This window comes from Carlito syrichta, unplaced genomic scaffold, assembly GCF_000164805.1.
Source record: "Carlito syrichta isolate Samal-C Ts95f unplaced genomic scaffold, Tarsius_syrichta-2.0.1 Scaffold304638, whole genome shotgun sequence".
NCBI lineage: Eukaryota > Metazoa > Chordata > Mammalia > Primates > Tarsiidae > Carlito > Carlito syrichta.
The window spans coordinates 719,880-744,319 of NW_007248734.1; the positions used below are offsets into that span (position 1 = coordinate 719,880).

Sequence of the window (24,440 nt, forward strand, 5' to 3'; positions counted from 1 at the left end):
AGGCGGGTCTCGAACCCGTGGGCTCAGGCAATCCACTCATCTCAGCCTCCCAAGGCGTGGAATTACAGGCTGAGCCACCAAACCTGGTTTATTTTTGTAATATGTAAAAAATTCTTGATTTATTTTGATATTGATGTATGACTTGTTCTGGCCTTATTCTATTTCACTTGTTCCAACTGTTCTGTTGAATTCACCCCTTCTTTAGTAATTTGGGAAGTAGTTGAAAGGATAAAACTGGTCCTTTTAGGAGTCCTAATGATTTATTTTTAATTATTTCAAATCGGTGCTAGTGAATACTGTTTGCTTTCCAGTACCTAGAGGGAAATAACTACTTTAAATTGTAAATACTTGTCTATTTTACCTCCCAGTTTCTTTCAGACCAAGTCTTGAGACTTATAAATCCTCATGCAAAAAATGAAAATGAGAACAGTTCTGTATATGTCGAACATCTGGTTGGAAGAAGTGTAGGTTGGCCTGTTTGCTTCTAGTTTGCAAATTCAGAGTTTCTTTGAAATTCCACAAAAATACATCAAATTTCTTTGAAATTCCACACATTAAGAGGACTCTTAAATAACCTAGCTTGAAGGTCTATCAGCAGATTATCTCTGTACATCATGTCCTGAAGTGAAAATCACAGTCAGTTTTGCTTCCATATGCCCACCCATGGCACTGTATCTCTTTAGACTGCCTCAGCTATGCGCAAACCTATCCTTGGAGGTTAGCTTAATGGCCACTTCCTTAGAGGAATGTCCCAATTTTCTGAAATTACCAAGAGCTCTTGCTACCTCTCTTTACTATAAGTTTCAGATTGTTTTTGCATTTCATGTTACAAAATTGGCATTGATAAGCTGATTGCTCTAATTTCTTACTAGCTCCTACTTTTATTTCATTATATATTTCTTAATTTTATTATTAAAAATTACAAATATCCTGGACACAATGTAGAAAGAAAATTAAACATGCTTAAACCACCAGAAGCAATAACTATTCATATTGTGTCATATGTAATGAATAAATTTTATATACATAGTTGAACTCATAATTTGTAGGTTTTTTTTTCCACTTCACATTATAACATAAAATGTATCTGAGTAATTGAGAATATTCTAAAAGGAAAATATAGTGCCTCTTAAGTAGTCTAATGTCTAACCTTTCCCATATGTTTTACCTTTTTTGTGTGTGGCTGTTGTCTGGGAGAAGGAGTATGTGTGTATATTTATGTGTGTGTGTGTGTGTGTGTGTGTGTGTGTGTGTGTGTGTGTGTGTGTGTTGTTTTGTCTTTTACAATTTCTTTCTTTAATGTACATAGAACACATTCATAGAATTCAAACAAGGTTCAACAAATACACGTATTGTTAATGTTGTTGATGAATATTGACAAATGGCCCTTCTAAGCCATTATATCAACATTCTCCTCAACAGTGCACGAAATTCCCCAGTGGTTCACAACCTAGACCTTCTTTGCTAATAGAATAGAAGAGAAAAGGTCTGCATTTCAAAATTGCATTTCTTTTTATTTTTGAGATCTAGTAGTTTCATTAAATATAAGCGAAAAGTATAGTCATTAGCTATGCTAAATACCTGTCTTGTAAATTGCATGTACAAGCCCTTTACCCATTAAGGCTAGTAAAATAGAAGCACTTAACATAGTAGAGATGAATTATCAGAAGTGCAAAGTTTGTTTTTTTTATTAATGTTTATTTTGCATGAGATATAAAACACATTCATTTTGTTTACTTAGGGATTTAAATGGATATTTTTCACAGACTTATGTAAGTACCCAACACTGTTTATTACCTGCCAGTTAAACTCTTACAGGTTTCCACCTGTAGCATATACTAAATAAATGTCTATATAGATTTCTTAAAATCTATATCAGCTCTAGACTATCAAAGCCATTCTATTAATCTGTCTGATTTGTACCAGTATTATACAAGTGTAAATATTAAAATGTAAACTAATTTTTAATATTTGATCAGGTGACTTTCTATTGGAGATTATATATCATCAAAATGTCAATATTTTCTATAAGTATCTTTGTGTATATAAACCCATGCATACATTAATACACAATTGTATGTATAACACAAGTGTAACTGTAATTAATCATTATGCATATTATGTATTAAAATATTTCACATCTATCACTAGCACAATATTTAATTTTAAACACTTATTTAACTACCATAATGTTATTTTATTTTATTTTGAGATGGAGTCTCACTCTCTCGCCCAGGCTGGAGAGCAGTGGCATGCTAACGGCCACCCCAGCATCCACCTGCTGGGGTCAGGCGATCCTTCCGCCTCAGCCTTCCAAGTAGCCAGAACTACAGGCGCGCGCTACCACACCCGGCTAATTTTTTGATTTATTGTAGAGATGAGGTCTCGCCTGCACAGGCGGGTCTCAAACCCGCAGGCACAGGCAATCTACTCTCCTCAGCCTCCCAAAGGCGTGGGATTACAGGCTGAGCCACCGAGCCCGGCTTCATAATGTTATTTTAATACCTCTGACCAATACTAATAACAAACAAAATTTATGTACATGGAATTAGAATAGTGTGATATGAAAATCTGACATTTAGTTTTCTCTTATTCTCATAGTATGTTCAATTTGTACAATATATTTAATCACGAAATACAAATAGTCATTGAATTTTGATAATTTCAGTATACCTCCACAATTACTTTTATTGAGAGTGAAGTAATGAAATTGAAACATTAGTCCTTCTCATTTCTTCATCTTAAAAATTTAATACTGAGCCGGGCTCGGTGGCTCAGCCTGTAATCACGCGTCTTTGGGAGGCTGAGGTGAGTGGATTGCCTGAGCCTGTGGGTTCGAGACCCGCCTGGGCAGGTGAGACAAAATACATCAAAACCTAAAATGGTTGAGCATGAAAAACTTCATCATGATAGTTACATGCTCTTCTTTAAGAGGCCTCAGAGATAGACTCGATTCAGCTGTGAGAACACTGGTAGGGTAAAAGTTCAGTGAAGGAAAATTGTAGCAACTTTAGGCATCTAGAAAGGGAGATAATTGATGTTTGCACAGTGTGGCCATCATTCTGTAGGAGAAACACAGATTCAGTATGTTGTATACTAACACTATTATTATGCTAGAACAGAAATAAGATGGTTGTTGATTGCAAAGATGAATTCATGTTTTTTTTCTTTATTGAACTAGTAAACATGATCTCTTCTGTAGAAATAAACTAAAATCACCCAAATGAGAACAAACATAAACTGTTTCTTTCAGAGCTTGTTACAGAAGGGGATCAGTCAACATTACTTATATTTGGTAGAAACTCAAAGGCAGGCAGGACAGTGTAAAAGCTTCTTAATGAAAACAAGTATGTTTGTTTGTTTGTTTGAGTATTGAGTATTTTTGAGGTGTTCCTCTTTCGGTGCTTTAACACAAAATTTGATATATTTTGCTACACTAAGGGCTAGACTTACATGATATTGTATGTGACTTATTACGAAATAATTTATCAGTCATATATGAGGCAGTAGCTGGTGTCCACACTTAACTCTAAAACTTGTTAGTGCTAGACTGAAAAAGCTGTTTCTTCTGAGTCTGAGAAATCTCAACTCTATGATGGATACTATAATAAGAATTTCAGGCTTGAAAGCAGAAACACAAGGAGAAAACAGAATATGAAAGTGTCAGGTTTGAAACTTGATTAGGTAAAACTAAGAGGTCCATTGAAGTCTTAAAACCCATTTACCAGAGACTTATACTCAGCTGTAACAATTTTTGGTGAAAGAGTTCTAGAGCATAATGAAGACACTGATAATCACTGGTAAGAGTAATATGCTATTTAGAGAGAAGGAAGTAAAAAACTGGAAAAGAAGATAAGATTACTAAATTTCACTATGTACTTTCTATTTGGTTGACTGGGGTCGTGGTATAGTAATTGGACTGCACATATAAAGCTCAGCATGTTTTAGACATGGCATTTTCCTCTGAAGTACTAAAAAACACACTTTATAAAAAAATAGTAGTTTTTTTCTTTGTTTGTTTTGCCAGTTAGCATTACCTTTTCCCCTTTCTTGTAAGGTAGAATAATTGTATGCCTTTGTGTCAGAAGTATGGCAAATGAAGAGTAAAGTTTGGCACTGCATATGTTTTTAATTATGGTATATTATTTTCCCAGTTTTTACCAAAAGATTTCTGTATCCTGATTTTATCAGGAAATCTATTTCAAATCTTAAGAAGGTGCCAGTGAATTAAAACACATGCAAAGGCATTTATCTTCACCCATTTAGTCTGCCATAACCAAAATACCATAGACTGGGTGGCTTCTGAACCACAGGCATTTTTTCACAGCTCTGGAGACTGGGAAGTACAAGATCAAGGTTCTGGCCTATTTGTTTTCTGGTGAACACTCTCTTCCTGGCTTACTGATAGGCGTGGTATATCCTCCTATGGAGGAAGGGGCGAAGGAGCTGTCATAGGCCTGTTATATAAGAGGACTGAGCTCATTCATGAGAGCCCTGCACTTCTTGCCTAATCAACGCCCAAAGGCCCCAGTTCCTAATATCATCACTTTAGAGATTAGGACTTCAAAATCTAAAATTTGGAGAGACATACACATTCAGTACTTTGTAGTACTGTATAGGGAAATATTTTAAGAAATGCACAAAACAACTAACATTGCAGCATTAATTACAAATGAACAGATTCCAAATTCCCCAGGTTTTTTTTTTTTTTTTTTTTTTTTTGGTAAATATCTGTTACATGTTTAAATTCTTTTTAAAACTAACAGGGTGTGAATGACAGTATATCTCAATAAGCATGATAATTGCAATTGTTTTAAAATTTTTTTTTTACTTATAAAGTAAAATAATCGCTTCTCGGCCTTTTGGCTAAGATCAAGTGTAGTATATGTTCTTATCAGTTTAAAGTAAAATAAACAAATTTATTAATCAATGTAAAATTTTCATACGATATCTCATTGAAATTTGGAGTTTCTTATGCCATTATTATATTTTTTACACTACTATTTACCTAATTTTTTAAAACAATACAAAGGGAACTCAAAAAAACCCCAGAATGATGTATATATTAAAAATGGCTTATTTATTCTTAGATGTTTAAATGTCATCTTCAAAGTACTCTCTGCTCGATGGAATACACCTACCAAGATGCTTTTTCCATTGCTCAAAACAGTTTTTGAACATATCAATTTTGTTGCCTTTTAGTGCTTCTGTCATTTTTTGTTTTACCTCTTCCACATTGGCAAAACTTTTCCCTTTGAGGACATTTTTCCATTGATGAAACAAAAGAGTTGCTCAGAATGAGATCAAGTGAATAGGGAGGGTGGGGCATGGTGGCAATGCTGTTTTTGATCAAGAACACTCAGTGCATGTGGACAGATGCGCTTGGAAATCACTCATTATGACATAGACTAGAGCGCTGACAGAATCTCCAAAAAAAATGGAACTGAAGCTGAACAGTCTTTCACAACAATGGTACCCCAATGCCAATGGGTTCCTAGAGCACTTATTAGTGAGGGAAGCCTGTACTACAAAGGACCAGCCTTCCAATAAACAATTCAGGGTTTTTTAGGGTCCCACCATATTTCTTTTCATTACTTCCTAGACTCCACAGTATATTTTTGTTTACTGATAAATATTGTATTTATTATTTAATTTCTTTATAATTTCTCACATATATTATACCCCACTCTTTGCCCTAAAACTATGTTACTACAAAACATCAGTTAAAATATTTTTAACATGCTGCCTGTGAGCCCAGGACAGTACAAAGAGCTACATGTATTATCAAGCTTATTCTTCAAAGCAGCTCTGTATGGTACAATTTTTATTATTATCTTATTACTACTAGTTTACCCAAAGCTACGCTTTTAGTAATAAATATATTTAGAGCTGTTCCTAGTTTTACTGCAAACCTCATGATCTTAACTATTTTGCAACACAATTGTGTCAACGTGTGAGAAATTTTTTATTGCTCTTTTATAGGTTTTGGAGGTTTCTGTTTTCATTTGAAGATTGGTGCCACCTTTTAGTGTCATCTGTCACCTATAAAGACACTAGCTTTATTCTTTTCTCCACACTAAGTACCACCTTTTGTTGTTGTTTTAATTTGGATTAGGTAAAGTCTTTTTGTTTCCATTAAAGAAAACAAAAACAAAGAAAGTGAAAATATTTTCTGTGTAATTAAAGTACTTTTGTGAAATTACTCTTCTTGCTTTTCTCTAATTTATCTATTAACATCTTAGTGTTTTTCTTATCTCCTTGTATGATCTCTTGTTTATGAATTAAAGTCATCATTTATCCATAGCCCACAGTTCTGCTTCTCTGATCTAGTATCTTTGAAAATTCCTACCCTAGAGATATAATCACCTTTATTCCATAGGAGGGAGGTTATCTTACTTTCGTTGACACACTTCATACATATATTGATCAACTCTGTGTGAGACCAGGTTAAAGTAATTTCATTCGAATCTCTTTGGGTCTGGAAAGCTTTTGTTATCATATTTTAATCTGCTGAAGGACAAATTGAAATATCTTGCTAAAACAAAGACCAACAGCTTTTGATTATAAGCCTAAAGGGGTTAAACTATTTTAAACTTGTATAATCATGATCTTGATATAGCTGCCTGCAGTTACTCATAGAGTTCCAGTTGCTAATAACTAATGGGAATGCAGATATACCCTGTGTTGACCTATATCTCACAGATAAGCCTAGCTGATATTTCTAACACATTTTGGTTCCTATATCTAAATTATCTCTGAGGCTTATAAACATTCTCAATCTGCAGTTAACTGACTATTTATTGACTATGGAAAAAATATAGTTTTTTTAATGCAATCTGGTGCCGAGGTATTACTGTAACAGCATTTTTAGAGTTTACTTAAAGGAGTCATTTAGAGGGTTATTATTTTACTTCAGATATTGATAGAAAAGGAACACCAGGCTTAATTTTCTTAATGACATATTAAAGCACAGTATGCTCTGTGCATTAGCTCCTTAGAAAACATATTTTGTGGAAATTATTTTTAAAAATTATGTGGGTCATTGTGTATTTGTATAAATTAATCTGAACATGAGTATTCACTTAGTTATATCACAAATGGAAATATTTAGCTCAGTAATATCATATGAATTATGAAAATATTAATTCCTCTAAGATAATGAGAATCTTTTTTGTCATATTGATTATCATATTACTAAGATAACTAGCTAACAATTTTCTCCCAAAATGTATGATGTGCCAGACACTGATCAAAGTGAAATATATATTATTCTCTCACTTGATTTTCATAAAACCTAAGATAAGATTCATTATCCTCACATTTGTTAACCAAAAAATGGAGTGAACTAAGTTACCCATGGTAATTCATTGATGCTATCCTAAAACAAGTGAAAAAAGAAGTATTTAATTTTACATGGTTTCAGGTTTTTTGATTGAATGTTATTGACACTATAAAGTAGAATGCTAATGATAGGTAAGTTGATTTAGATTCTTGGGATTAAAATTTGTGGTTTTGGTGTTATAGTAAATTGTATGTGAGTGCATGTGTGTCTATGTGTGAATGTACTAATTTGTAAAACACAAAGCTTTTTATAATTTTTTAGATTAAGAGAACTTTACAAAATGTTCTGATTATTTTTGGAATCATTAGTGTGTTTCTTGACTGTTAGAATACTGACCAAGTGTTACAAATCCTACTATGGAATAATTAAACATAATGTAGTTATTGCTTTCCTAAACACAATTCTATATGAATTTTTTAAACTGTGCACACTCTTTCAACCAGAATGACAGTTGTACTTTATTGGGGTATGGCATCATTTCTTTTGTCACAAGAAAACAACTGGGTACGCTGTTCACCACTTGTCAATAACCAAAAATTATTTATTTTTCATTGAGTTGAAATTGTGCTGTTTGAAATTAATACATATATGCAAGTTTTCTATATTAATAGATATCACTATATTGAAGTAATTATGCTATTAGTTAATATCAATTATGATAAAGCATTGAATATTTTCAAGAGTCATTCATCTCATTATGTTTAAACTGTAAAGAAGAAGAAAAAAAGATCAAGCAATCATCCTCACCTCAAAAACCTATCATTCTAAGAAAGAAGGGCAATTTTTAAAAAAGGATCAGATAGTAAAGGTTTTAGACTTTGCAAGACATTCGTTCTCTGTCACAATCAATCAACTCTGCTGTAGCAGTACCAAAGAAGCCATAAACAACAAGTAATGAATGTACCAATAAAACAATATTTAACAAACCTGTAGTGACCTAATACACCCCATATGCTGTAGTTTGACAATCTGGATGCTTAGTTTCCCTAATCTGAGTGCTTAGACCATGCAGAAGCAGTAGAAACATTAAATTATATGAGCTTTTAGTAATTGTTTAAGATATTAATAAAGTGAATGTATTTATAAATTTATCAAAATCTGCTAAAAATATTTTAGAGATGTTTTGACTCTTAGAATATTTTAATATACTGTAAATTTGACTCTCAATATCTCTACAGTAGAAATAATTTGGCATATTACTTAAAATATGTTATAATAAATAGATGAATTAGAAAAAATGTTTATTAGGATTCTATTTCAATGGCAGACAGATGCTCAGACACATAATAGTACTAAAAATTAAAACATTCTTGCTACAAAGAAAATAAATACAAATTGTCTGCTTTTTCTTTGAAAAGTATAGTGGAATTTGATTTGAAAATATTTGCTTATTCTCATTAGCACTTGCAAATTTATTGGATGTTTATGTTTTATTATCTTCTCTTTATTTGGTGTAAAAGAGGGAACATACAATTTTGAGTAATGAGAGTTCAGAGTAGACAAATTTTCAACAAAAGCCTAGGCCTGCTGGTATATGGTATTTTTAAGAGCTCATATTACAGTTCTCCTGAAATCACTATAAATGCTATTCATTTATAAAAATACTTAGAAGATAATGCAATGAAGCACCAAATAACTTCTATGCTATATTCTGCTATCAGTTACATGGTTTCTTTCAAGAAAGTGTATTCTGCTATCAGTTACATGGTTTCTTTCAAGAAAGTGCATTTGATTAAACAATTTATTTTTTCTGGATTTTTTTTACTATGAATATGTGGAAAATTTAAAAGAATCTTGATGTTGCAATATCCAAAAAAGTGCATGTTTACATATAGTTTGTTTTTTTATATAGCAGTAATCTCTCTGAAAATATATACTTGGAGATGCTTTAAAATCAGAACATGTAAAATTTAAATTGGTAACCTTCCATGAATGATTGGAGAGGTCACATAAGCATAACATTTCCAATACCACTGAAGTAACAAATCAGCAGGTCAAAGGAGCAAGATTTATTTTCCTTCCAAATCTGTAGGTTATATGCACAACATATACTTGAATGGCATTTAGAATGCCTTCCAGATGTAAATTTTGAGGAAATTTCTGAGAAAAGATATGTTTAAGTGGGCTTACATCTTTATTTGTATGTCTATAAAACTGCATACAATTAATTAAAATATATTGGCTCATTGTGTTTCCTACTGAATAATCATTTCAAGCAAAATAACAAATATTGAGTTTAGTATAGCTATGTATTTCTTAAATCCATAAAATGCTTCTTAATTTGAATGGCATTGTGGAAATAATGTAAGTGTATGCATTTAGGTATTTTGGATGTCGAAAAGGAAAGCGGACACCTGAGTAAATTCATAGTGTCTTTATGCTATATTTAGGGAGTGGGATCTCTTCCTTATCTTGGGCTCTCTTGTTTGCTTTTCAGTTGCTGCGAATGTGGCTGTGGGAGGGCTTCTTCCCTGTGCGCTGTTGCCCATCCAAGCCTAATATGGTTAGTGTTCCCTCCCACTTTCACTCCTATGTGATGTCCACCTCTATGTATTGCTGTCAGCATTCCTTTTTTTTCTCCATTTGTGTACATTTTAACAGTTAGTACACCGATTAAACCTTAAAAGTGAGAAGAGTAGAATGAAACTGGCTACCAAAGGTGAATCTTAACAAATTATTCACAATGAATTATTTCAAATAAAATATCATATATATATATAGCTCATCTTCCTTATGTCAAACATCCATATTTCTCTTCTGAGGCTTTGACCATGTTGTTGATTTAAGCTAGGAAGTTATGAGAGTGTAGCATCTGTTCTACATTTGACATGTCGCTGTTTTTTGTTGTTCCATTAAGTGAAAATCATATCACACATGAAGTAGAAAGCCACTTCTGTCAAGGTGAAATTACCTTTTGTGTCTCCCAGAACCATGAAATGACCATAATGTAACCAGGATCTTCTATTGTCGTATCATCAGGGTGAATATATAAGGCTTTGGAAAATAAAACCACATGTAATTTTATGTGATGTACCTAATTTTATTAAATTTGAATTGTTTCAAATATAAGTTTCAAATATTTCTATTATGATACAAATGAAGTAAATGTTATGCACGTTTTTGGAATCAGTGTCTAAATGCAATAGTCTTAATTATTGCTAATACAAATCCTGAATGTACCTATCAGTTATAACTGGGCTCTCTTGTTTGCTTTTCAGTTGCATATTGTCATCTAGAGTATAAGACCATAAACTCTATTCACAAATGTACAGGGCTGTTTACATAATAGTGAGCACCTTGTAAAAAGTGAAATACTGCAGATTTCTTTCTAAATTTAGGTCTAAATCCTTACACTGTTGTACTGAATTGTCATTTGCAGTCTAAAGTTGCCAAGAAAAGACTTACAAAATGTGTTTTAGAGAACTATAGGGTTTCCTGGGGGTATTCAAAATTGCTAGATCAGGGGTGCCCCCTCAAAATGTATACACATTATAAGAGATGTTATCTATGCATTACTTTTAGTTTGCCATAATCAGACTTGTCTGAACACTGATGATAACCACTTTGAGCACCTCCTGTAATTGTAGAAGTCAAATATGAGTTGTGTTCATCTTTTGTTATCAATATATATTGAGTATTGCAATTTTAATACAGTTTTTTCCTTTCTTAAAATATGTATAAATTTTTGGCACTCTCTGTATGTGTTATGTAAATATTAATTAATTATTGTTGTTTAAAAAATTTTTGTGTGAATGAGTGTAAGGATATGTGCACAAGTGAGAAATGGAATGGACACCATGATAGAAAAAATAGAGTAAACAAACACAGACTGATATAATTCAGAAATCTTATTAATCTATTAAAATTTTTGTATTAGGAAAAAGTTTAAAGTAAATATGGAAGTGCATATTTGTTCCCATTATTTAACTTACACAGTCAAGTTTTGTGTGCATTGGGTTTCAGTGACAAACCAAATAAAAACTAAAATCTAGCAATAGCTGAAATATAAACAAATGGATTTACACTGTGAGTTTTTTACTGTGCTATGAAAAACTAAAATACGTTTGCTGAATTGCCTATTCTACTTCAGTCTCAAGTATAGTTGTTAAAAGAGATAAATTATCAGTGAAGAAGAGTAAACAAAATTTATATCTTCTAAAAGAAAAAGATTGGCATTCATGCCTATCTTGAACTAAATCTCAAAGATACCTCAATGGGAGTATGAACATTTATGGGTCCGTGACTTAGAGAGCATTGGCAAATACTAAGTTTAGCTGGATTTAAATACTTGTTTTTAAAAAAATGTTTTTTTCTTCTGTTCAGTTGGCTTCTGGAGGTTTATAAAATAAATGAAAGAAAAGAAGGAAAGTAGAAAGGTAGAACTCTTTCTTCACAAAGACTACACGTCAGGAATTATGAAGGCAATTAATATGTTTGTGTGTGTGTGTGTGTGCGTGTATATTTATGTGTGTGTACAAGAAAAAATATCTAGCTACAAATACACTTATGCACTCAATAATGCTATCAGTCTTTGCGAAAAAATTGTGGAAGAGTCAGAAATTTAAAAAAAATGTATTCTTGGTAAAAGCAAAACAAAATAAAGTGAAATAAGCAAACTTTATTTGATCTTTTAGACATTAGACAATAAGAAACTTGTCCAAAATTATCACTTCGGAAAAGTGAGAAATAATAATGTTCTTATTGCTGTCTTTTCTTAAGTTTTATTTTATAGTGTCAAGTCAATGCAAGGTTTCAGTTAAGAAAGACATTGGTTTAGATCAAAGCATTAGGAAGAAAACAACCTTAGATAATGGAAATTAAGAACTGAGAAGAATCATTTTTTCTAATGAAGTCAGTAAAATACTAAGAAATCTGAAATCTTGTCACCTAATTTTGTATGTCTTATCATTCTAGCATTTCCAATTACCATGTCAATAATTCTCAAGGAACGCTCTATCATCATCATCTGTGAACAAACACATTTGCAATTATACAATAGAGATTTATAAACATTTTGGATCTTGGAATCTCATTGTTTTTCATTTCTTGTGATATCTTTCATGAATATGTGTGGTTAGTTTTCTCCTTCCTATAATATGATGCATGTATATAAAAATTAGCCATAGTAATTACACTGACTTTTAGAATTTCTCCCATTATCTGAATTGTAGAAATCTAGGGATCTGAGAGCATGATTTCAAAACCATTGATCTAAATCCTTGGTTCTGCAATTCAAATATGGTAAAGATTTTTCAAGCCTCTGAGATTCTCATTTTTATTCTGTTATATTTATCATCAAGAAACCACATTCATTATTTTTCAAATTTATGATGTGCCATTTATAAAATAAAATTTGCAATTACATGTTGACTTATTTAATCCTTTTATCTCAAATTGTTTTTTATCACTATAGTTGCCTGCTTTGTTGTGACATTCATAAACATAATATCAATATTCCAAATATTCTCCCTGCTTTGAAATCTATCCAGTAATGAAAGTTATTTATATAATATTTCAGAAGAAACTCAGAAGCCTAGATATTGACCACCCTATTCCCAAGACTGCCTACATTTTTAGCAGAAATATTTTATTGGTTGTCTTTGACTTTATTGCCATCTGGACCAGCTTAAAATTCTAATCATTGTTTCACTTTAAAAAAAATATTTTACAAACAACTAATTTTCAGTGGGTAGTTTTAATATAAATAAGATATTAATATGTGTACTAGAATATTGTACACACATTATATATTATCCTTTATCATGAATATTCACTTGTACTTACAGAAACCAATATATATTTATAGCATAATATTTATTATAAATCCATCTGAGCTATCCTATAATCACAAAGTAGCCACTACTTAAATTCAGACACATATCAGATTTTTTTATCCATTAATTTTTATTTTTTCCAGCATTTCCATTTTATTTATTACATTTTCTGAGTAAAATGTCAGTGGAAAAGGAGTCACTATTTTGAAAATAGAGATGTTATTTTTTTTCATTTACCTATTCAGTAATATTTAGAAATCAGTCTCATTTTTTGAAGAAATTCATTTTTTGAATTTAAAAATTGTTATTATTAGAGACACAAGAGATGAACTCTAGCACATTTCATAATGCAGAGATTAAAAGTAAAACAAAAACAAAGCATATGTCTCTGGCAAAAATGATCGTGAATCTTTTTGAACCATTAACTATTATTTTAATTTGTCGATAAACTATTTTCTTTTTTATATTAACTGTAAGAATCTTGAAATATGAAGTAAGAAAATGTTCATTTTCGCAGATGCCTTACTAAAGTTATTTTAGTCATTTTTAAATCTATCTGCCAGGGAGGTATGTGGAAGCACTCTCTCATTTTACATCTCAGGAAAATGGAATAAAGAATAAAACCATCTCTTTGTAATAATTCTAGACGTCTATTTAATATGCTTTGTGGCAGGCAGAAGTGAGGGTTGTTTGAAATGTATATAAACCATACTGAATTTCACCTGAAGACTTGCTATGTAAACTATAACCATGAACTGCTCTAAAATATCCTTCCCACAAATAACTGTGAAACCTCAAACTACAGAGGATATTAATGGGCCTACATAGGTTGAAAAGTCTAATGGTGGCATCCATGAGATAGTTTTAAAAGAATAGGAAATTACCTACTAATTATAAGGCGGTTAGTACCCATGTTCAAATGTGAGGTGAGAACCCAGACAACAACGCCCTCTTTTTGTGAGGTATAATCTCACATCGTTCCCTTATCCAAGGAGAATGTGTTTTTCAACATGAGTACATTTCTCTCTAGAGGTATGTCTTAGAATTTTTAGTAAGTAGTAATTTATTACTTGCAATTTTTGTCTAACTTAAATCTACTTATATTGAACTCAAAATCCCAGTAGCCTGGTGTTACAAATGAGAAAAATCTGGATAGAGAATCATACGTTCTGCTAGCAAGACTGCCTAAATATTCAATGACACCTTTTATTGCATATCCATTTATATTCTTATTGAAGTATACTGTCTCATAAAACAATGTAATCCATTCCATTATTATTAGATATATTGATAACCTAAAGTTCTTTATTTTATGAAGCTGAGTTTTATCAAAATTACTTTTGTTTAGTTGAAGGAAATACTGAAATTAAAAAAAGCAAAGTATTTTTCAAAAAGCTGTAACATTCTTTTTAAGATTCCAGTAATAAAATTATTTAACTACAACATTATGCAATGGTTGTTATGTCAGAACAAGGCAGTATGCTTATATGAAGAACTGTGGTTTTAACAGTTTAAGAATTTTTCTTTTCTATCATCTTATATTGATGTAAGTGATTGCTGTAAATTGTTGTCTTTCGAATATCTTTGCTTTAATGTGGAGGAAAAGCATTTCTCTTTGTTGTTGTTGTTGTTGTTGTTGTTGTTGTTGGAGTCAGAGTCCCACTCTGTTGCCCAGGCTGGAATACTGTGGCATGTTCACAGCCACTGCAGACTCAACCTGCTGGGCTCAGGTGATCCTTCTGCCTCAGCCTTCCAAGTAGCTGAAACTACAGGCACATGCTACTACACCTGGTTGTTTTTTTTTTTAACTTTCTAATTTTTTTTTATTTTAATGATGTGGGGTACAATTCAGAGTGAGATATGCAAATATTCATTATGCAGATACTCTTGTTGATGAGGTGTGCACATCTCCCCCCACCCCATTGCAGTTTCCCTCAACTGCCAATCCCACCCGCCTCCCCTAGCAGTTTCCCACTACTGCCAATCCCTTTCTTACAATATTGTGATAATTGTTCAAGGTCCACTTATGAGTAAGAACATATAGTACTCTGTTCTTTTTTTTGTGATAGATTACTGAGCATGACAGACTCTAAATCCATCCTAGTTGCTTCAAAGTCCATATGTTTGTCCTTCTTTATGCCTGCATCATAGTCCATTGTGTATATGTACCACATTTTTTTAAATCCAGTCCAACTTCAAGGGGTGGCATGGTAGGTTTCATGTTGTGGCTATTGTGTGAATAGAGCTGCAAAAAACATATTTGTACAAGTATTTTTTTATAGAATGATTTGAGTTCCTCTGGTAATATTTTGATTTATTGTAGAGAAGAGATCTCACCAAGTTGCCCAAGCTGGTCTCAAACCCCTGATTTCAGGCTATCCTCTCTCCTCGGCCTCCTAAAGTGCTGGCATTACAGGCTTGAGCCACCACGCCTGCCTGAAAAGCATTACTTAATCAGTATATAAGTAGAAAAATAAGCGGTTAGGCACTGCATGTGCTCACTCTTTTTTTTTTTTTTTTGAGTCAGGGTCTTACTCTGTCCCTCAGGCTGGAGTGCAGTGGCATGATCACGGCTCACTGCAGCCTCAACTACCTGGGCTCATGTTACTCTTTGCCTCAGCCCCCAAAGTAACTGGGACTACAGCACATGCCACCACACCCTGCTAATTTTTTTTTTTTTCTTTTTGTAAAGACAAGATCCCACTATGTTGTCCAGGCTGGTCTTGAACTCCTGGGTTCAAGCCATCCTGTCTCAGCCTCCCAAAGTGCTGGGATTACAGGCATGAGCCACTGTGCCTGACTCTTAAAGAAATTAGCAATACAAAACCACTTCTGCTATTGTATCCCAGCCGACTTTATTTAGATTAAGGTGAAAAAAATATTGTGCTCATTTCTGTAGCCTAAAGCAATGGAAAAACCTGATTGCCTGGAGATTGTTGTTGAACAATGATTTACACTCTCTTTTGACTTCTCCAGTCATTCATCTTTTCTCACTGGCCACGGGGGTACCATTTAATAAATTGTCCCTTCTGTACATTACTTAGTACTCTAGAGTGCTTAGCATTCCTATCCCAAATTTATTCTCAACTCCCAATTTATACCAACTCAATTATTAATTGGCACCCCATCCTTACATAAAGATTATTGTTTATTATATTATGTGTTATGGAAATTTCAAATATCCAAATTCAGAAGTTATGACAGTAGTCAAGTTTTGAGGTTCTGAATTATTGTTACCAGGGATAAGTTACCTAACTACTTAGAATTGTCGTGGGAGAAAATGAATTAGTTTCTAAATCACCCACGAAGTCATTGCTATATTTATTTATTTTTGAGTTGGAGTCTCACTCTTCGCCCAGACTGGAGTGCGGTGACCTCTCCCGGTCACCGCAGCCGCGACCTGCTGGGCTCCGGCGATCCTTCCGCCTCAGCCTTCCAAGTAGCTGGAACTACAAGCGCACGCTACCACGCCCGGCTCATTTTTTGATTTATTGTAGAGATGAGGTCTCGCTGCCCAGGCAGGTCTCGAACCCGCGGGCTCAGGCAATCCACTCACCTCAGCCTCCCCAAGGCGTGGGATTACAGGCTGAGCCACCGAGCCCAGCTGTCATTGCTATATTTATATATCAAGTGTCTATCTAGGACTTTTTAATAAGTATTAATCAATGAATATGGTTTATGCCTACATATGATTTCTCATGTCCAAATTATGTGGTTTTAAAAATAAAACCACATTGTTTTCTAGAAGAACATGAGTATGAATGATTAGAAGATGATTCCTCTAAGTACAAACACCACAGATATTTTTAGTATAATCATTTCAGAGCTCATTATTTTTGTTATATGAAGCAAAATGAAAAAAAAAAAACCCTGTTTCTTTTTCATTCAGAAAAAAAGACATAATTCCCAGAAGGTAGGAGGCATAATTTACATACACAATGACATATTTATTGACTGTTTGTCTGATTGGTTAAAATTATGCATCTGAAGCAGGTACAAAGCATGACACTGAATGAACAGGCTTCCTGCTATACTTTGTCAGTGAGGCTGAGCCAGTGCCTGAGTGCCAGTCTTTGCCAGCTGCTTTACTTGCTGTATCTTGTTGAAGCTTGTTTTAATGATGCTTTGGGGGGTTCCAGAACTTAATTGTATATGGTCATATGACATGCAGCCGTATATGTAAATAGGACTCCAGAGATGCCCATTGTCAAAAATGACTCCTTTCTACTGTCCTCCGGACTCTCTACTGCCCTCCAGACTCTCACCCTAGATAATAAAATGTTAACTGCTCCTCACCAAATCTTTTTTTTTGTGTGTGTGTGTGTGTGTGTGAAATCCAAAGTTCTATTTCCATTTTCATATGAGGAATTTGCATGCAATTTAAATATCCATGAGACTTATTTAATGATAAAGGCTATTTTAGGACATAATTTTTTTGAAGATTTATTATTTATTTATTTGAAGGTGGAAAGGTTGAAGGTTGAATGGATGTTGGTTTTCTAATGCAAACTGTAAGAACATCTACAGCTTTTAGGCCTCTGTAGAATTCCTTTAACAAACTTTTTTTGGGGTCAGTATTATTTAAATAACATAAATCTAAAGATAATTTTGCAAAATTGTTCTTAGGACATTGTTCAAAATAAACATTAATAACTGCTCTCTTAGAGACACATGCATTAAAGATTGAAAGAATAATGCAATTTCTAGCAAAATCATGAACAATTTATTAAAACAGTTTAAATCCTAGATTGAATAGACCAAACATAATTTCAGTATGATTTCCTATATTTGTTTATTCTCTCCATTTCACTGGGATGAGGTTATTTGAGATACCTAGAGACCCCTTGAATGACAAATGCATCTAAGTGTTATGAATCAGATTTGAAAAGTTACCAGATTACAGATGTGCATTTTTCCTCACCCAAGAATATTATATGTATTAAGTATATTACTTAAAGTTTATGCAAAATTTACTCACAGTATTTTACTAATAAATTACCAGTTCTTTCATATGATTAAAAAAAATTTAAAAGACATAAAGACAGGTTGTCCTGACCATTTTTTGTAATATATATGCAATTTCTTGGTAGAAAAAGATAATATTTTCTATTTTTTATGAAAATATACAAATATTTGAAAAGTATCCTAGAAGATGTAACCAAAGAACAGTCTCTGTTAGTACATGCTTAATAGATCCTTTATTTACTTCACACAGTATTTTTCAAAGAGCTTTGTAATGAAAATATTTTGTCAGTCTATCATTTTGTCTGTAATTTCTTAATGCAGAAATAAATGGAAACTTTGTTTTTAACAAACTCAGTGTTGTGGTGGGAACTTATGAATAGTAAAAGCGCTTTCTTGGAGTTTCACTAAATCTAATTTAAATATTTTTATTTTAGCCGGTTGTTTAATGTTGTATGGTTAATCATCAACTCAGTATTCATCATCACATTCTTGCTCCAAACACCTGTCATTGTGTAGACACAATCAAATCATCATTCACTCATTCATTTATTCATCAGCGTGACAAATCTCTTTAGTATCAACTCTGAGTCAGGAGCTAGGTCACTGCATAAATTTTTAAACGAACGCTAGTTGCTGCCATTCAAGAAGCTGAAGTAATAAGAAAGAAAAAAAAAATACTCAAAAGACCATGCTGTATTTTAAATTGGGAATCAAATCATGAAGGGGGAACAGAAAGCTGTTTTGCTCAGAATGGAAAATATTACATTAAGTTAGAGTTTCAGGGAGAAAATATAAAGAAAGCAAAAAATAGAACTGTATTTTGTTGGAAATTATCAGTAAGAACATCCTTGATGAAGGACCAATATGTGAAATGTATAGAAGCATGCAGAAATTATCTTAGAGATTTTTGGAAGACAGTTTAGTACATTTGAATATGAACAATTGGAGTTGAGGCAAGAATTGTGTGCTGCTGCTATATTTAGAAATTGTTATCTTACTTTTATAAAAGATTTCGCAATATCCAGCTAATGCAATATACAAATACCTTGCATAGTGTTATTTGGCTATAGCCATGTCTAGAATAGTGAAAGAATGGAGTTATAGAGTGGAGGGGCATCATTTTGAAGGCACTTAGGGTAATCCAGATGAAAAATAACAAGGCCTTAATTGAGAAAATAATAGAAGTTATGAAAAGGAAGAGCTGGATCGTAAGACATACATATTGAATAATTCTTGAGATATGGCAATTTCTTGTATAAGACACAAGTATAAGGCTTTGTTTTTAAGGAACGAAGGGCAGTGGTGGTGTTATTAACAGAAAAAGAAGGCAGATCATGGTTAAAAGAAGTAAGGAAAAATACACTGATTTCATTTTTAGGTCCACTCAGTTTGAATGTCAGTGAAGTATCCCTATAAAAGAAATCAGAAATAATAGTTCTCAAAACAAATTAAATCAGAGTAGTGGAGTTGTTAATTAAACTGCTAGAAATTGATAGGTTGAGAGGAGAGAACCACAGAAGTCCATGTGGACAACCTATGAAAATCTCCATACCTGAATGTATAAAGGAGCAAAGAGCATCAGAAAAGTAGTTAGGGATTTTAGTCCATCAAGAATAATTAAATTAGAGATTTTAGTCCATCAAGAATAATTAAAAACTAAAATAAAGTCACTGTGTTTAGAAGTTAAGATGGCAGTTGTGAATCTCAGGACAGATTTTTGTCAGTAATAAGAGCAGTTTGCAAGGACTCGCAAACTTGTGGAAAGTTGAGAAAAAGAGGCGCGATAGCAGTTTGAAAAGTGTGCTTGAGAAGCTTTGGAGTTTGTGTTGAATTTCATAAAGATCTGAGTAGATGTGTGTCAAAAATGGACCAGCCAAAGACTCCAAAATGGAAGAGAGGAAAAACAAAAATCAATTGAGCAGGATGCTGAAGATGGGAGACTATTCAATCATTTTCACTTTGGGGCAACTCATCTAGAGAAAGAAGGTGACCTCTGAGCTGGCACCAAAAAAAAAAAAGTAAAAATGGGAAAGAGCAGAACATTGTCTGGTACATGGCATTTGGTGAGGGGAAGTTCAAGCGGTTTGGATGGCTTCAGGTATAGTGTAATCTAGGCAAGATTATTTACTGAGAGTGAGGAATACTGGGTAGGGAAATAGGTTTTATTAAAAAGGAGTGTTGGTGTTACTCCAAACTGCTAGTATGAAAATCTGTTTAGGGTTGTGACAATATAAATCATGTTTCGTGCTTTTAGACTTGATGTATTTGATTCACCACTTTCAGATGTGGTTAATTCTCGCTCACTTTGTTCCAGGCGGTGTGGCTACAGCAAAGCAAAGCAAGACCCAGAAGAGGAAAAGATGCATTTTCATAATGGGCACAGTAAGCAAATTGTGAAAAATAAAAACAAAAAACAACATAGGGGCTACTTTATTGTTATTTTAGTTTTTTCTCAAGGTAAAAGTACTCAGATAACTGACCAAAAATATTGCTTTATACAAATTATGTGTTCTGTTACATTCCTATAAAGAATGTGAGTTGAGTGTTGCTGGCTGGTGCTAGACAACAGTTGAATGGTTTATTCAGTTCTTCAAAGTATACTTTTATAATAGTCATTAAAATTTTTGCTTAACATCGAAAAATATATTTTGGACCAAATTTCCAAGCTAATAATTCTAATTCCTAGCAACACAATGAGTAGAAATCTATCATTAAATAGCACCACCAGTTTAAATGAATATAATTTTTAAGATATTTTTCCTCCTGCAGCAGCAACCTTGGTTCAAATAACTTGAAAAATACTGTGCTTTTTAAAAATTTATAAAATCAAGTTTTAATAAAGAGCTTTAAAAATCAGCTCAAATGAGGTCTAGTTATGGCCTTTTAATATGTTCACTTTTCCATGAATAGTACAGTGTGAGTTGATTTGCTGAATGAATGACACAAAGAGTTTCTTTTGTTGTTGTCACTCTGCCATGATCGAAAAAGCTAAAATCATTAAACCTGTAACTTGTGCCACAAAGCATTGAGTCCATCTCAAGTTCTCTCTTATTTAATATTTTTTATCTCAAAAAACACTATGAGAGTGTTCATGGTAGCTTTAAACTCCTAGGACATGAGAGTTTTGTATATGTCAAGCAGTAACAGAAGTGGAGTGAGAAGTAAAACTTTTCATTTTGACTCCTGGATCATTCTTACTGCATCATACCACCTGAAAGGTCATTTTCAATTTTTTTTTTGCAAAATTTTAATGAACAATCAGGGACAATATTTCTAAATGAAAGAGAATAACAAACTAGCAAATAAAACACTAGTATTTTACTGTCCAGCTTAATAAACAAAATGCTTATAATTTGCCTCAGAGTTTCTCTGAATATTGTCACTGAAATATGTATGTATTTGGATATGTCATCATTCATGCATTTTTGGGTGCATGCCAACAATCTAGATGTTTAAAGTTATAAAAATAGGCCAGGTGCGGGGACTCACACCTCTAATCCCAGCACTTTGGGAGGCCAAAGTGAGAGGATTGCCTGAGCCAACGAGTTTGAGAACAGCCTGGACAACTTGGCGAGACTTCATCGCTACAATAAATCAAGAAAAAATAACTGGGCATGGTGGCACACACCTGTAGTTCCAGCTACTTGGAAGGCTGAGGCTGAAGGATTGCCTGAGCCAAGCTGGTCGAGACTGCAGTAACTGTGAGCATGCCAGTGTATTCCAGCCTGGGAGACAGAGTGAGGTTCCAACTCAAATCATTCTATCTGTCTATCTATCTATCTATCTATCTATCTATCTATCTATCTATCTATCTACCTACCTTAAAAAAATAAAGTTATAGAAGTGATACATCTGTAGAAATGAATCTCGTAACTCTAGAGAGGGCTTATCCTGCAGCTCAGCTTCTTCGAGGAATCAGAGGTTTAAGATATACTAGCATATTAATAAAGTTAATAATTTTGCTCATCCAACACAACCACTTCTAACTTAATGCCCATTTATTTTTACAGTTAAACTTCCAGGAGTAAGAACTTATATTGATCCACATACCTATGAGGATCCCAATCAAGCTGTCCATGAATTTGCCAAGGAGATAGAAGCTTCATGTATCACCATTGAGAGAGTTATTGGGGCAGGTATGTATTTAACTCTGACTTTTAACTTTTGTTTGTAATTTAGTATGTAATATAGCAATGTCCTTATTTAACACACAATGTTTTTAATCTTTTGTAATTGGCTTGCATTCAAATTGGTATATAGTTAATCACCTTTTAATGCAGTCTTCTGTATAGCTAATGCTTAAACCAGCAAATATCTGGTTTATGAAATAAAAAAAAAAAACTAGCAAAACCAATTTCCAAATAGCTACTGTTTCACCACTTACTGCTGTATACACACACACACACACACATATATATGTATGTGTGTGTGTATACATATACATCCATGTACATTTAGTAATTTTAGTATTCAAAAGTGTTTTCATAATTCTGTATTTACATCTCTGCCTTTAAATTCTTTTTTATTTTTTCTAGCTATGACCTTCTCTACTTTTCTAATTAATAGTACTACTACAGTAGAAAGAGATTGAGGAAAAAGTGACTTTCAATCAATTGCTTTTCATTTTTTTTCTTTCTAACATTGTCATTTAGACTTGTGTAGGTGAGACAGATGAAGCTACTAACCCTCAAAGTCTTTTATCTGCAGATGGTTTTTTCCAGTGTACCATTTATTTCTACTAACATTGATAATGAATTTTGAACTCCCCTTTTCAACTCTTTTTTGGTACTCTAGGAATGCATTCGAGTATTATTAGAGCAATAATTTCAGATACATTTATGTTTTTTCCATCTTTATCACAAGGTGAATTTGGTGAAGTTTGTAGTGGACGTTTGAAACTACCAGGAAAAAGAGAATTACCTGTGGCTATCAAAACCCTTAAAGTAGGTTATACTGAAAAACAACGCAGAGACTTCCTAGGTGAAGCAAGTATCATGGGACAGTTTGATCATCCTAACATCATCCATTTGGAAGGTGTTGTGACCAAAAGTAAGTATCATGTCAAATTATGCATGTGTGCATATGATGACTATCTTTCTAGATTATTATTCATTTTTATGCTAAAGAGAAACTAAACATAGTAATATATTAATTTCTCTAATCTTCATATTTGTCCTGTATATTAGTAGAATTTTGTCAAAGCAGATTTTCAATGAACCTGAATTTTTATGTATTATTTTTCAAAACATATATACTGACCCATTTCCTTTGAATTCAGTGCCAGGAAAAACTGTATTCAGATAAAAGAAGCAGTAAAGGAATCAGCATTTTCTTTCTACTGGCTCTTTCACTTTTTATCCTAATGAAATATTAACTTCAAAGTTTTGATTGAGGCATTGAAGTTTAACGTGTAATAGGATTACTATAACCATAGTAATGCCACCTTTTAAGTATTATTTCATAATTCGATGCATTTATTTTATTCATTTTTAAAGATATCTTAATAGTTCTAGGGAAAGCAATAGTTTCAGAAGACAGGGAAATTTCCTTGTAACTAATTATTATTATTATTACATACTGTTATAACAATCTAGTGTTTACTCAGAAATATTTAGAATATCACATCTCTTTTAAGTTTGTAGGTGTCTTATAAATGTGTTCATGTGTTAAGTCTACCAACAAAAGGAATTTGAGTCATTTTTCAATCCTTCAGTCAAGTACACGGCACATAACTGAAGTTTTCATTATCTTTTTGTTCATTCTTTTAAAAAAATAATTCCTGTGTGTTCTGATTTCTTCCTTTATCTATAATGCCCTATATATTATTTTTTTTTTTTTTTTGAGTTGGAGTCTCACTCTGTCGCCCAGACTGGAGTGCAGTGGCCGCTCCCGGCCACCGCAGCCTCGACCTGCTGGGCTCCAGCGATCCTTCCGCCTCAGCCTTCTGAGTAGCCGGAATTACAGGCATGCGCTACCACGCCCAGCTGATTTTTTGATTTATTGTAGAGATGAGGTCTCGCTGCCCAGGCGGGTCTCGAACCCGCGGGCTCAGGCAATCCACTCACCTCAGCCTCTCAAAGGCGCGGGATTACAGGCTGAGCCACCGAGCCCGGCTTGCCCTATATATTATTACCAAAAGTCATCTAAAAACTTTGGCACAGGTTATTCTCTACTCCCTTTGTTTTAAGCATTTTCAGTTTTTATTAGTCAAGTTTTAAATTATATATGCCAAATGTGTATACAAGCAATGTGTATTCAACAAATGCTCCTAACCTAATAAGTGATTTCAATTCATTGGGAATGAATTTATGCCAGTTAGCTTTTGTGTGAAAACAAAAACAAAATCACAGCAACAACAA

The 24,440-nt window shown here is 33.1% G+C and overlaps 1 protein-coding gene across 5 annotated transcripts in view; it reads left to right on the forward strand.

The window, feature by feature from the left end:
* Positions 1 to 24,440, forward strand: part of EPHA5 (EPH receptor A5) — a 363,799-nt gene that overhangs the window by 296,166 nt on the left and 43,193 nt on the right. For 3 of the 5 annotated variants that reach the window (XM_008060513.2, XM_008060514.2, XM_008060518.2), the window contains 4 exons: positions 9,780 to 9,845; positions 20,396 to 20,463; positions 22,092 to 22,217; positions 22,945 to 23,130. In XM_008060513.2, the coding sequence (XP_008058704.1) occupies positions 9,780 to 9,845; positions 20,396 to 20,463; positions 22,092 to 22,217; positions 22,945 to 23,130 (446 nt within the window). The remainder of the gene's footprint in view (positions 1 to 9,779; positions 9,846 to 20,395; positions 20,464 to 22,091; positions 22,218 to 22,944; positions 23,131 to 24,440) is intronic. The other 2 variants (XM_008060517.2, XM_008060515.2) reach the window with 1 other exon arrangement.